General features: G+C 45.5%; 2 protein-coding genes across 2 annotated transcripts in view; one reads left to right on the top strand and one right to left on the bottom strand.

The window, feature by feature from the left end:
• Positions 1-682: 682 nt before the first annotated feature.
• On the bottom strand, positions 683-2,889 carry snai2 (snail family zinc finger 2). The gene is made up of 3 exons (XM_068571275.1): positions 2,767-2,889; positions 2,038-2,559; positions 683-1,588 (listed from the first exon to the last, which is right to left on the bottom strand). Exons 1-3 carry the CDS (start codon positions 2,843-2,845, stop codon positions 1,407-1,409), a joined length of 783 nt encoding a protein of 260 aa, XP_068427376.1. The 5' UTR covers positions 2,846-2,889; the 3' UTR covers positions 683-1,406.
• A 4,644-nt stretch (positions 2,890-7,533) lies between these two features.
• The window catches only part of sntg1 (syntrophin, gamma 1), a 31,801-nt gene continuing 24,475 nt past the window's right edge, over positions 7,534-14,859 (top strand). Inside the window, exon 1 of the mRNA XM_068603915.1 lies at positions 7,534-8,154. The gene's annotated coding sequence lies outside the window, so the exon portion shown is untranslated. The remainder of the gene's footprint in view (positions 8,155-14,859) is intronic.

Genomic DNA, 14,859 nt, shown 5'->3' with positions numbered 1-14,859 from the left:
TCTATTTAATCCTCGATGGCAAGCGGCCCAGAAATTCAAGGAGGTTGTCAAAGCAAATGCAAATTTGAGCTTTTTGTGAAAACATATTAAAATCGAGATATCGGAGTGCCCCGTGCCCCTGCAGTGATTGTTATGATTCAGCAGGAAGATATATATAAAAAAAAAGAAATAAAAAAAAAAAAGCCTTTCCTCAAGTTAGATCCGTTGATGACATGAGATTCGGATTACTTTCTAAAAAAGAACAACGCCCTCACATCTAAACTTCACACACTTAGGTAAAGAAAGCCATGGGCCCTCAAAGGGTATAGCAAGTGAGTGCAGATCAATATAGCTAGCATGTGTTAGATTTCATGATTGTTTGATGTCTGGACAGGTTCACAAGGAGCAGGTTCAGGCCTGATTCAGCGCTGAGTCACCTCTCTCCTCCTTTTTCTTTTTTACATCGCCATAGCACGAGATGGTGCAAGCCGGATTAAATATCATTTACTTTTACGCAAGTTGTTCGAGGCGCTCGGCAGCCGGCGAACGCTGCCGAGTCCTGATGAATGAACCGGCCAAAAAGGCCCCCGCGGATGGAAAAAGCGAGCATGAAAAGACGGCCAAAAGAATTCTACAAAATGTCATGAAACTTTATTTCTAAAAGTGTCATGAAAATATGAAAGTATCAAAAGTCATTCGGCATCACAGCTTTCACTGTAAATATACAATCATCTCAGTCACGCTTACATTCAATATATAAAAATATAACAGGAAACTGTTGAATAATACATATTATTGCCAAGACAAACTGAGGCACTTGAGAAGGTTTGTTCTGCTATTTGAGTGCTGGCAAACTGTTTCTAATGACTGTGCAAAAGTTATAATAATTTCACCCTAAAAACTAAGTTTGCACTTGTTCCCTAAGTAACAATGGCTTCAGTATTCCTCTTGTTATGTGTACTGTTGTTCATAATGCGCCTTTTTGGTATCGTTTGTGTTTGCGTGGTGCGTATTGAGAAAAAAAAAGAAGAAATAAAAAGTGGAGGACTGCATAACAGCCCTTGATAGACATGGTACAAAACACTGGAGATAACATTGTGAAGGCATATAAAACATTCTAGACATGCAGGAGAAAAAAAAGTGCATGAATAGCAACAGGTAGGTAAGTACATGACACGACGAAGCTCGACACAGAAACACTGCTTCAAACGAGAAGCACGTGAGCACAGAGCTATTTCTCACACTGAAATGAAATGGACCGCTCCAAGGAGGAGGAGGAGGAAAAAAGCTAAAAAAAAAAGTCTGCATATTTGGGAACAAACCCCCTTCGAAGTGATTCCCCGACAGTTCTCCTGGGGGAAAGTATAGAAGCAACAAGAGGGGTTTGTTGTCTTTTCTTGTGTGTGGTGGTGGAGCAGTATCCCAGTTCAGTGTGCTACACAACAACCAGATTCCTCATGCTTGTGCAGAAGAGACATCCTGGAGAAGGTTTTGGAGCAGTTCTTGCATTGGTATTTTTTCACATCCGAATGGGTCTGTAGGTGCGCCCTGAGATTGGACCTGTCCGCGAAAGCCCTGTTGCAGTGAGGGCAGGAGAACGGCTTCTCTCCTGTCAAACGAGAAGCAAGAAGGAGAAGAAAAGAAGACACTGTCAAAAGATAGCCCACAGACACATGAATGAAAACCGCACGGAGCCATCTCGCTTTTATTTTCAGTGGCTGGTTGCAACACACTGTTTTCATTGTGAACATGACATTTTTCCTCACCCGGAAAAAAGAAAAGAAAAAAAAAGAGAAAGCTATATTTTTCTTTTCAACACACAAGCAAAAGTAAACCAACGGGAAGTAATGGGATTCTGAGAGTTCTCACAGCAATGAAAGCCTCACTACACAACAGTTATGAGCTGTGAAACACGGCCCAAAAGGCAGTTCAATCATGCACTAGGTTGAATTACTGCTCACACACACACACACACACACACACACACAAAGAAACCCACGACGAATATGCAGCCCTCTTCGCGCTGAAGGCCCCTCCGTTATCCCCCCATCCACTCACCGGTGTGCGTCCTGATGTGTCCTTGGAGCAGCCACGGTCTGGAGAAAGCTTTCCCGCATATTTTGCAAACACACGGCAGCGTGTGAGTCCTGATGTGCATTTTGAGAGCCCCCAGGCTCACGTACTCCTTCTCGCAGTATTTACAACTGAAGGATTTCCTCGTTTGGGCGTCGCAGTGCAGCTGTTTGTGCTTGAGCAGTCCAGAGTACGTGGAGTAGGACTTGCTGCACAAACTGCATTGGAATTTCTCCGCCTCGACTCCGTGAGGGTCTGTCAGTTTGGGCAGCATCTGCTCGTCCTCGTCGCTCCTCGGGCTCTCGGAGCCGCTGTGGTCTTTGGAGGAGGCGTCGGAGAGCGATGATGGGTATCCGGAGATGGGGGAGAGGTCGCTGGGGAGCGGAGACAGCGGCAAGCTGCTGGTAGTCCACACTGTGATGGGGCTGTACGCGGCCGGGCTGAGGACCTCCGGCTGGGGGATGACAGGCAGGGGGAGGCCCCTGTAGATGTGCGGCGTGAAGAACACTGAAACGGAGAGGAAAAGGATGAATGATCGGGTCCGGGCTCAGGGAGCGAGGAGCACACGTTTCAAAAGTGGGCCGACACAGTTTGACAACTTTTTTGTGTGAAGTTAAAACACACACGTACACACAAGAAAAACTCGGCTGCTTGTCAGAAAACGTAAGAAAAGTTGATAAAGTCAAACAGGTCCCTTGACTGTGAACACTTTACCTGTTGTGCTCTCCAGCTCACTGTAATTTGGCTTCTTTGAGGAGTTTATGTGTTTCTTGACCAGAAAGGAGCGTGGCATCTTGGAAAACAAAGTGGGGCAACTTTTTGCCAAAACTTTTGTCCTGAAAAAAAAATAATACAGCGGCGAGTTTACTGTGGAGACGGAAATCCTTATTGCTTAAGTCCAGTGGAGTGTCATGGTGCGTCGCTGCGCTCCTGGAAACAGTGCAGTGAGTAGCTGTAAAGAGCTGTAAATACTCCCCATCAGGTGCATGGGAGGAGCCATACACTTCTATTTACATACACTGGGACCCCAAACCAATTAAAAGTCGCTTTTTTTTTCCTATGGAGCTTCGAAACAGGCTTTTGGCCCACAGGAGCGCACAACCCCCTCTAGGGGCTGGGTGAAGGCCATGCTCCCAGTTAGACAGGTGCTTTGAGCTGCACTGGTGGGTGTTGCGAGGGATGCAAGTGTAGCACATGTAAGATTAAAGGTGCAAGGAAGAGGAAATAAGAGAAGAGTGAGGGTGAGGCAACAAGGTTATTTATTTGAAATGCCATCGCTAATGTAATCACTGCACAGTGTGCACCGTGCCGCTGATGATTGTTGTGCTACAAACCTCTGGGGACTGATTATCCTGTGGCATATATATATTTTTGTATAATTTAAATTGGATGGACCCCCACCAACACCAGCACTCCTAAACATGAACATTTCTTTATACATTAAATATGATTAAATCCTTTCTTGAGTTGTCGTGATATGCAATTTTGTCGTCTAAACGGATAATGACGAGCACATAATGGCTTTAATCGCTCAGAAAATCTGAATTGATAGGAATGCTGCGTCTGGGAATACCCCAGTGTGGTTAAAGCAATATATTGTCTCACTCTGTGTGCATGCAATCAAAGTCAAATCAAGTCATTTCTCTTCAAACTATTGTGTCCATTTTGAATTTGCCATGTATTACAAGCACACAGGAGTATAGTGAAAGCAGGCTTCACCCTGAGGTTATTTAGAGTATGCATCTATTGAATTACCATAAAACAAATCATATCATGATGCATATCAAGATATGAATGACATGTATCGGAATAGAAGATGTTGGCCGTCACATCTACAAACTGTTGCGCAGACACATCTGTGGCGTCCTGATCAAACCAACAACCAGCCGGCACGCTGCCATCCGCATTGTCATTCTGTGGCTCCCGTAGGGATGGCCCTTCCTAATGCACTCGCGTGTGGAGAAAGCCACACAACTCCTCGCCAATAATGCAATAAGGCCGTCCTCCTTGAAACGTAAACGTAAGAGTAGTTCCCTCTCAAGGTCAGACAGGACGCCGTAATCAAATTTATCCCTGCTGCTGCCGAACCGGACGAGGAGAGGCAAACTTAGCAGCCTACGCCCCCTTGTGTCCAACTCCGTTCTTCTGATAGGGGCAGAAAGAGTTGGACCTCTGAAGGTAACAAGGCAGGAGAAGAAGAAGAAGGAGGAGGAGGAGAAGAAAGAGGAAGAGGAGAAGGAGAAGAAGGAGGAGGAGGAGAAAGAGGAAGAGGAGAAGGAGGAGGAGGAGAAGGAGAAGGAGGAGAAGAAGAAGAAGAAGAAGAAGGGCTTAGTGATATCACAACGCAGCTCCTGGAGCCGTTTGATTGGCTAGGTCAGCAGATATGAAAAGCACCTAATGTCTGGGGCAAGCCTTAAGTTAATTGTGAACTTCTTATCTTATCTGGAAGACATAATTGCAGATCATGAATAGTTTCCCTTTGTGCCACGCTTGGATTGACAAAGGGAAGGGAAGGTTATCTGCGCATTATAACTCCGGGCTACTGTCACACATTCAGCTCGCGCGTGAGGACTCGGGTGGGGATCCAGCAGAAAACGCGGTGCACCGCGAGAGATAATGCATCGACATCGTCAGCAACCACACTGGATTCACGAGAAGCAGACGGAGCGCCGCCAGGAGGAGGAGAAGAAGACGAAGAAGAAGCCTTCCTGCAGCTTTCATGCTTCACTTGTGTTGCTGCGTTGGGAGCATGCGGATGCTGCTGACAGCCATGAAGGGGGAGTTTAAAAAAAGACAGCGCAACCGACTCGAATCATATCACTATTTCGGAAGAAAGCGAAGGCTGGCTAGTTTATGAACTTGAAAATTAATTAACAGAGCACAATTCGAGCATCCTTGGCCCTGTGGGATAATGTAACACGAGTAAAAATGTGCTCAATTAAAACGTGAACACGATTTGTATTTCTGGTCAAGCTCGTAGAAAAGAATGCTGCAGCTTCTCAAAGCAACGCATGTCTCCATAGACGGTCCTCATCTTCTACCTGGATACATTTCCATCTGCATACAGGTGACAACAAACATTGTTAACTTCCCAATCAAAGGGATGACTGGCGAGCAACTGGACTGAGACGGGACTTTTTTCTTAATTTCTTTGTTTTGTAATTGCCTCGCCGTTCCTCATTATTTTTACTTAATGTAATCCTGCTTATCTTTCCTTGAGTTTCTTGGGAGCGGCCTTTGCTTCAGCTTTCATTGCACACCGCTCCTGCACAGGCTTTTGTTTACTTTCAACCCACATTTATATCTGAATGTTCGCAGGCGACGGCGTAACTTGGTCTGCGACCGTGTATCTGCAGACCTTTTGTGTACGTATTTATTTCATTATAGCTATATTTTGAACAAGAGGTCAGATTTACTTTTGTTTCAATGGAGTGCTGTAGTCCTAAAACTTGGACATGAGTTAGCAATTTTGCACGAAGTCAATGATTTTTTTTAATCAATTTTATAATGTGGTGAATACAATCTAAAAAGATTTGAAGTTTTTGCTCTAAAATACATTGAAATATGTTAGTAAATATTCCTGTTGTGAATATTTAGGTCTTTGAGGGCTATAGAAAAGCCAGCTCGTGGCTTAATGAGACTACAAAACACACATTAGTCACCTTTACAGCTTTACTGTGTATAATCGTGCTCATGCGGCTGTAATGTAGTTTGTTTATAACATTACCGTCATACTTCTTCCAATTACATCAACACTTCAAAAACAATTCAAGCGGTGTTCATTTGTAAGGACTATATCTAGCTGAACAAAATGTCTGTATCATAAAATAGGAGAGAAATATTTCAAATAACCTAAACTGATGTGATTTTGGCAGATCAGTTTAGGTAATAAATCAAGTGAGCAGTATGGGTTATCTCCTCATGGATCTTCTTATACGATCAAACCTGTTTTTGCAACCAGAGGAGGCGCCCCCTGATGGCCATTAGAAAGAATGCACTTCCGCTGGAGCATGCATCCTGAATCATAGCAGCAGATAACCCCGAGCAGCAGAACGTCCGCCACAAATCTCTTAGGTTTAGGCAACAAACCCACATAGTTAGGTTCAGGAAAATATCATGCTATGTGTTCAAATAAACTGTTTTTTGGAGAACAACCATGGTGAAAAACGTCTCCCATGTGGACTGCAGGACAAACAGGAAGCAGTTTACTAGTCAGGAGCTGCAGTTTTCTTTTCTTTTCTTTTATAATAAACAACCCCTTCAGAAAAAGAGACTTGTGCTGCATCCCAATTCACAGCGCAGCTGCCCGGAGACGTTCTACTTGGCCGTAAGGTTTCAACTTGAACTTTGACCTTACAGCGCTGAGGATTGTGGGTCAGAATAGCCAGAATAGCACGCTCTCTTACATACCGCAAAAGGCAACTGCACGCAGTAGGAAAATTCAGTTGTTTTTGGCATCCTGCGTTCCAATATACTATCATCCCATTCAGCAGATACAGATTAAGAATGTCCCAACACAAAATGTGTCAAATCCAGTATGCCAAACATACCAGGATGTACTACAGCTCGTTGCATTTTGCAGTATGCGAGCCAGCATGCTTTCTCGGCTATTCCAACCCGCAATCCTTTGCAGCAGATATAAAAGCAAGACAGTCAAAGGTCAAGGTGCAGTGTTACGATGAAGCAGCGGCTCCCAATTGATTGAATACTGCTAGCAACAGTCTGTGCTTTCCATTCGGTTGCCCACTGAAAGGCTGCACGCGCTCCTCTGTTCTCCGACGACGCGCTGTCTGTGACGTGTTGCTCAGGTTGGTATGGGAGCGTGAAGCGTCAGAGAGGAGTCAACGAGCATCATGTGGAGGAAACACACTCCTCAGCTGGCATGGCGACAGCGGACGAGACACACCTGGTCAACCTCGCGCAGCTGCTCACGCGAGGGCCCTCGGGGAAATGGAACAAATACTACCGAGTGATTGCATATGTGGGGCCACATTGTGTCTGTGTGTGTGTGAGTGAGTGAGTGTGTGTGTGTGTGTGTGTTCATTCACAACACAAACTGAGTCATTCATGAGTGTCTGAAAGGCTGAAAAAAAATCCACCACCTCCTTTATTTTCTCCTTTAAATGCCATTTAGCTCAGGAAAGTAAACACACGAGCGAGTATTAACTTTGAAATGTGGGCGTTGCGTTCAGAGAAAAACTAATATTCTACATCGTTCTTTTTTACGCAGACCTCGTTTTGCAAGGGACACACACACACATACACACCTTGTTATGCATCCCGAGAGAATTAATTCACACCACACACACACACACACACACCCCACACATATACACACACACACTTGACTAGAGGACCGCAGTGCACGCGAACGTAATTGGCAGAGCGAGGTGGATGGTGGAGGGAGGGGGGGGGGAGAGGAGAAACCGCTTTGTGAGGTGTTTGCGCGTCTTTCTCTCGGGTGTAACTGCGGGACAGAGCGGCAGCAGCGGGCGCAGAGCCTCCCTGGAAACAGTGGGGGGAAAGTAGAGCCTCCGTCGTATCGACGGCTCCGGAGTTGTGCGGGTGCCTCGGCTAAACCAAGTGGATTGACGCGCGCGTTAAACCAGCCGCATGTGATTTTTTTTTCCTTCTTCTTCCAAGCCTCACAGTCAGTCACATCTTGGCAGCACGATGCGAGGGAGAGACCGACACGGAGCTGTGGAGCCGGACCCGCTGCCAGAGACGTCGACGGAGAGGAATCCCTGAAACAGCCGCTGCCCAGGAAATATGGACAAATCACGTTTTTTTTATGCGCGAGTCCGGGCTGTTTTTTCTTCTTCTTCTTTTTTTCTCTCCTCTTCTTCCCCTGTCGGGTTTTCGCACATCGCTACAGAGAGAGAGAGGGAGAGGGAGAGGGAGAGAGAGAGAGAGAGAGAGAGAGTAAGGCTATAGTGGACCAGGATGCCGTGTGGGCGATGCTGCCACAAGGGATACATTGTGATTTCGCCGAGATGTTTTAGCAACCGTTGCATATATTAAAATCCGAAGAGCCCGTCACATGAGGGATTTGGAGTCCAAAGGGATCTAATAAGACATCACCACCTGTTACTAGAAAACCAGGTAAGCCTCACAGAGCTTTTTGTTGTTGTTGTCTTTCACATTGACAGTGGCAATGCCCTGTGTGTGACGGACGTAATGATTGTGGCAAACACCCATGAAACGGATCATTAATCCGGTTACAATGTACTTTTTGGAGATGAGATCTGCCTCAATGCTGCGCACCAGGATTTACGTACCAATCACCTCCATGATCCGATGCATAATAAACCATGCCATCCTCTCCATCATCGGGCACATTTTGTGTGTTGCACTGAGCCGAACACTTCACTTATAATGGGCCTCGTGATGAATCACCCTTTAATTATTGTATGATTTGCAGGAGATACGTGGGCTTGCAGAACCCCTCCACATTGCCCTCAGTGCAGGTACACGAGCAGCAGCCGCAGTTCCTCCAGCCAGTGCAGAGGCAGCAGACCTCTTTTCACCCACAGAGCTAATCAGCAGCGTTAAAGTACTCTCTCTGCTCTGGAAGCCAATAATCCACAACAAACCCACTTTTTTCTTCTTTTTCTTGTTTTTTTATCTAAAATTTTTTTTTACAAAATAGGCTATTTTAATTCTCACACACCACTATTCACAAATCATCCGCAGCTTCTTCTTGGGAAAAGCACCGAGGCGACGTCCATCTGCGATGAACCTGAGGAGTATTTCAGCACAGCCTCCTGCTGCCGCTGCTGGTCCACTGTGTTTTATGAGCCTGGCAGGAAGCTCCTGAATCCTCCAGCGTTTCACACAAACGTATGTTGCTTCTTTTTACCGTCACCTGGCGTGGCAGGGTGCACGCCATAGCTTGCCTTTTCTCATTAAAGCTGCACGGGGACAGACAATCAGTGCAGTTTGGAGCTAGAGGCCCACTGAGATGGAGAAATCAGAGCTCGCATCAATGCGCTCTGTGATGTGGTCCAGTGGCTGGTCATAGGTCAGGGGCAATCTGTTTGATGCACTGGAGGTCTCACTTCCGACAGCAGGACCTCTCACACACACACACACACACACACACATCCCCCCTCCCATATTCTGCTTATGTCCTAAATCAAAAAGCAGTTCTGCCAAGTGACAAGGGTACACTTGCAGAAAATCAGGACTGATTGAAATGGTGTCAGCCGTGTCCGGTCAATATGTCAGGTGGGAGAGAGCGAGGGCCGGGGACAACTTGTTTGAATCCTCACTGTGTCGCAGTCTGGATCTGCTGATAATTGGTTGGAAGGAGGAGGGAGGGGAGGAGGAAAAGGAGACTGTCACAAAGTTTTACCCGACGCGATCTAGAGCACTCTGGCATCGATCACGATCTGGAAACAATGTGTACACTGCACAACAAAGAGTTCCTGCACACTTTATCTTCCCCTCTTTAATCAATAATCTGCTATTTCTTCTGCAGCTGAATCCCATCGGGTGGTTTGAGGAATCCGTGCACAGTTAAGCGTCTCCAAAAACACGCGAGTGGGATAGCTCGTCCCAAGGCGTCACCGCGAGGAGCGGACGTACACGCCGTGACATCACACGTCCATTTAGTATGTTAACGGATTCAAAATGTTGTGGCCTCCCTCCCAGAAGCTCGATATGTTACATCCAAGGGGTTAGACTTTTCAGGACTCTAAGTAACGCATGAATCCATTTTTTTTAATGTCATGTGGTTTCTATGCACTGACCTATTTTGAGTGCTGTGCTGAAAATTATGCATAAAAAAACTTGACGAGGCTGACAGAACAGAAGGAAGAAAAAAAAAAGAGAGGAAAAGTAGCAGTGAGTTTTAGGGGGAGGTGAAAAATAACTAAAGCATGATGTTGCAGAATTTTGTGCATTTATCGAAGAGCAGTTGCTGAAAAACAGAGCGAGACTTTTCCTGCGGCCATTGTTCCATCGAAAGGGCAGCAGAGAGCGCCTACAGTAAGTCACTGTGAGGCCGGACATCTTCATCACCAGCGAGCCCCCGGAGGCCGACGGCAGAGAGGAAGATGTATCACACCTGATGTTTCTGTGGGACTTTTATAGCAACTGTTTGCTCGACCATCCATACAAGCAGCTCCAGATGTTGAATTCGCCGGAGAAGCCCGTATGCTTTTTGTTTATTTTCCGCGGCGTGATGGAGGTGCAGCACAAACAAGAAGACACGGTATTTATCTCTCTCTCGGAGGAGGAGGAGGAGGAGGGTGCGGAAAAAGGAAATACGGCCTGTGTGCCACAGAGTCACGGCCCGTCATGCAACAAGAAAAACCATTAGTCCGTCTTGGCGGGGCCCGATGGCTAATGAAGCGAATGCACGCCGGCGTCTCGTGGCGGGGGGAAGACAGAAGAGACAACTCTCATTTATATGCGCCTCATACACCAGCCCATCTGATTTAGAGGTCCAGGCCTGCAACGCGGACCAGCGCGCTGGAAAGCCACACGAAAGGGATAACCGCCCCCCCGAGTGAAGCAATGAGGGGCCGAGGTTACACGCGATCGTGTACGATACCAGCTCGCCGCTTCACATACAAGTGACAAAACCCCCTCCGGAGATGACATCCATACCTCCGACACGAGGAGCACTCGTCGTTCCTTCGCGCTTCTGCGACGTGTAAATAGCCCAGCCGGGACAATTTTAGGTCACATTTGATTAATGCGGAGAGTCTTATTCGTTAAGCTCCGCTGCCTTCGACAAGCACCGCGAGCTCAGTCTTTGTGTACACCGCAAATTGTATTATTGCGTTTTCTTTTTGGAGCATTTGCAATTCATTCAACCTGCGAATGGTAAAATAGCCCCAGAGCAGCAATTAACCCATTTCACAGTTTTTGCTTACGTTGGCGAAAAAAAACAAAACACACAACTCAAACCGACTGCATGGCTTTCACGGCTTTCTGTTTGCTGAACAGTTGTGAACTCGCACCACAAGCGGTTAAAAGCATTTAGAGGTGGATCAAGAGGCAGAGAGACAGAAATGTGAACCGCCACTCGTTCATTTAAAGGGACGGTTCACCCCAACATAAAAAGTCGGGGTTGTTTTGGTGGCGTGACGTGCAGATTGTTGGAGATATCAGTCCGAGCAGCGTCTTTCCAACACAATGTGACTGTATGGCACTCGGCTTTTGGTGCTCAAAAAGGCCCAAGAAATGAATTTGAAAAACTCAACAGCAATGTCTTTTTCAAAAAATCATGACTCGGTTAGTCAAGTTAATCCTCCATTCTTGCTGTGAGCCGTTTTCTGTCTCATCCATCGAGCTTATCTCCGTTATGTTGGAGAGAAGACGGATATCTCTTCAATACTTGTCAACTCTCACTCAAACAATCTAAAACACACATGGAAAAGTTTTCCTTTCGGGGTGAACTGTCCCTTTTTAAGTTATTCAAATCAAGCATGAACATTGCGCAATATGTTTTCTGATTCCAGCTTCTCAAATGTGGGGATTTGCGGTTTTCTCTGTGTTTTATCTCACAATACGTTGAATAATTTAAAGTTTTGATCTTTTAATTCGACAAAAAAAGGCATTTTTAAGATGTCACTTTGAGCTCTGTGAAAATGTGATGGGCACTAGTCCCTGTTCATTCATATTTTATAGCCTAAATGATTCAACTGCTCATCAAAAGCGCGATCAACAGAATAATACAGGGTTTATTAATCGCGGCGCTCTACGTGTATGTAATCGTATTTTCAGCAGTTTTCAGATTTGGCTTCTGTAAACGACCTGAAGGGAATCATGCAAATCTCCTGGAAAGAAAGTAAACACAGGATCTTCATTAGTTTTTAACTGAGGCGTTTATCACCAGTAAAGCTTACTACTATTAAAGGTCTACATACATTTTAATTGATATCCCTAAGACAGTCATTAGTTTCATGTCGGGGCGGTTTGAATACATGAATAATTTCTCACACCAATTGAGAGACAGTTCTGTATTTCCTTAATTTATATTTAGTAAATGAGCAGATGTGTCCCTCCACTGTGTCGCTGCATCTCCGCGTCGGCCAGCCTTCAGCAATATGCTGCGCTTTTTAATCCTTTCATGTGCACCACACACAGCATGGGGCCATTTCCAGGCCCCCGAGTCTCCCCCCGCGAGGCCTCGATGACGGAAACACACAAAAAAGAAATGGCTGTACATGTGAACATACATCGTATGATGAAATTACAGATTAAATGATGCTATTCAGTGTAGTATGACGCCTAATTAAGACCCTTGTGTAAGATAACATGCTTGACTTGTCGAATCTGTTTATCCACAGGCGCCATTATATCACATCTTAAAGACCCCCCCACGACCCTCCACACACACACACACACACACACACACACACACACACACACACAAAAAGACTCCGATCTAATTAAACAGCCCATCAGCATCAAACTGGCTGCAGGACCAGTCTTCTAGCGACACACTTAAATGTCCTGCGTATGTTCTGCTCCCTGATATCAGTTTCGAAAGTAATTCTCGCTGATTTAAGATATCTGGAGGCTCCCCGTTGCCAAAGAGCATACGTCATAATCAGGAAGGTCAAGAGCTCGCTCGATAAAGGCGTCCGTCACTAATTTACTCCTCTGCCTATCATTCACGGGCATCTGGCCCGCAGAGCGCCGCCTCAGGTGTTGACTTACGAGGAAACGACGGACTTATTTTTTTTGACAAACGCTCCAAATGAATTGAAAGCAGGGGGAGATACTCTTTTCTATCTTGTCTGGATGATCCATCTTGAGTTTAATCTGAAAGCAAAGAAGGAGACGCAGCACCTCTAGCGGCGCGCAAAACGGGCCCTGAGATGTGCTCGGTAAATACAAAACTGTTCAAACGGCTTCGGTTTATTAATGTGTCAGGAAGCGGCAGGTGAAGAGGAAGCTGCACGCTCACACACTGCACACACACTGCACACACACTGCACACACACTGCTCACACACTGCTCACACACTGCTCACACACTGCACACACACTGCTCACACACTGCTCACACACTGCTCACCAGACTACAGTCGTCTCGAACTTCAATTAAGTAACTAAAAAAAATCATTAGTTCTTACAGTAAAAACATCAAACATTCGTCGGTTCCAGCTGATTAAATGTGAGGATTTATCGCTGTAAATAGAATATTGTTGTGGTTTAGAACTGCTGCTCTCCCTGGGCTCTTTCGGTGGATATTTTTTATTTTACAGAGCAAAGAATTAAAAGAGAAAAATAACAAGGAAGTTAATCAATAATGAAAATCATTGAGGCCTATAATTGCCTGAAAGTCCAACAGAAATGTACTTTTTTCAAGGCATGAATGCCAAACAAGTCATCAATTTCAGCTTCTAAGATGTAAATATGTTCTTGTTTTCCTCCTTTGATGCGAAATTGAATATCTTTGAACTATTTTGGAGTATCGATCAATCTGTGCATAGCATTGTGGGCTCAACATTTTTCATAATTTACTGACATTTTATAGCCTGAAACCCTGAACTGATTATTATAGGAAATCATCTGCAGGTAAATCAATAAGGGAAGGTAATTGTTAACTGCAGCCCTAAACCCAAGTGAAGAATGCAGAATAAATGTACTTTTTCTTTCTTTGCCTCTCGTTTTCTCCATGAATAGTGCGCACTTACAAAACCTCCACTTCCATATGTTGCGGTTATACACCTACTGCAGCTCAAACAAACAAACAAAGCCACGGCGCTCAAGTCAGAGACACAAAGCAGCCTACACATGTCCATGACGCTTCTTCAGGGTCTGGCAACGCTCTTCTTCAAACATATGAAACTAACATAACAATAGAAAACAATGACAAGCAAACACAATGGAAAGAAATGATGCTACACGCAGAGCAGAAACTAACAAGATCAATAACCTTCAACAAAATCTGCCGAATAATTCTGCCACTCTGCGAGTCCTCATAACCGGGAAAGAAAAGGAGCCCAAAAATATTCATAAATATCCAGTTTTTGCTCTCGATGGTAAAAAAACAACAACCTGATAATTAATCAAGAAATAACTCAAATGTTGAGGGAGTGTGTTCCTCTCAAGATAACAACAAATAAGTCAAAAATAGATGATGATCATAATTCTCCATGTGTATGAAAAGATTGAAGTATTTTAAAGACACACACTCGACGCGGGAATGTGATCATTAACAACAGAGGAGGCTGGAAGCGGGCAACATGAAAGTCCTTGTGTTTTCCGACATAAAACGAGCAGATTCTTGTGAAACGCTGCCGGTGATGCTGAGCGGGACTCTTTTCGGGATGCCGTAACACTTGAGTAACGTAAATATCTGCTGTCATCACTCGTCAAATGGAGAGAAAAGAAAGCCGCACTCCCCGGCGCGTCGCCTCAACGAAACAAGCCGACGCTACAGTAAGTGAAACCCATCTCCAGTAAATAAAATACGCACGTTCTCCGGAGCACTCTGCAGGCGGCGGCGGCGGCGGCGGCTTCTTAAAGGCCGTCCGTCACCCTGCCAGAGGGCCGCGGCAGCAGCGGTCCTCGGGTCTGAGAGATGGAGATGTCACGTTGCAATCTCCACATCATCCAGGCAATCTGGCTCTGCTCCGCCCGCCCATTGTGTCAAAAGACAAAAGCATCCTTTGAAGAAGAAGAAGAAGAAGAAGAAGAAGAAGAAGAAGAAGAAGAAAAAAGACATCGGTCTGCAAATTTGGGAGGACTGGAAATACCTGATGGTTGAAGGAGGACTCGCGCTGACTCGACTTGGGAGGCACAAAGGGGTTCGGTTTAGTGCTCGCCTCACAGCCGCCGACAC

This window comes from Clinocottus analis, unplaced genomic scaffold, assembly GCF_023055335.1.
Source record: "Clinocottus analis isolate CAN_PGR_092001 unplaced genomic scaffold, fCliAna1.0.p SCAF_11, whole genome shotgun sequence".
Taxonomy (NCBI): domain Eukaryota; kingdom Metazoa; phylum Chordata; class Actinopteri; order Perciformes; family Cottidae; genus Clinocottus; species Clinocottus analis.
Note: the sequence above shows the minus strand (reverse complement) of the source record. Positions and strands in the feature narration are given on the sequence as shown.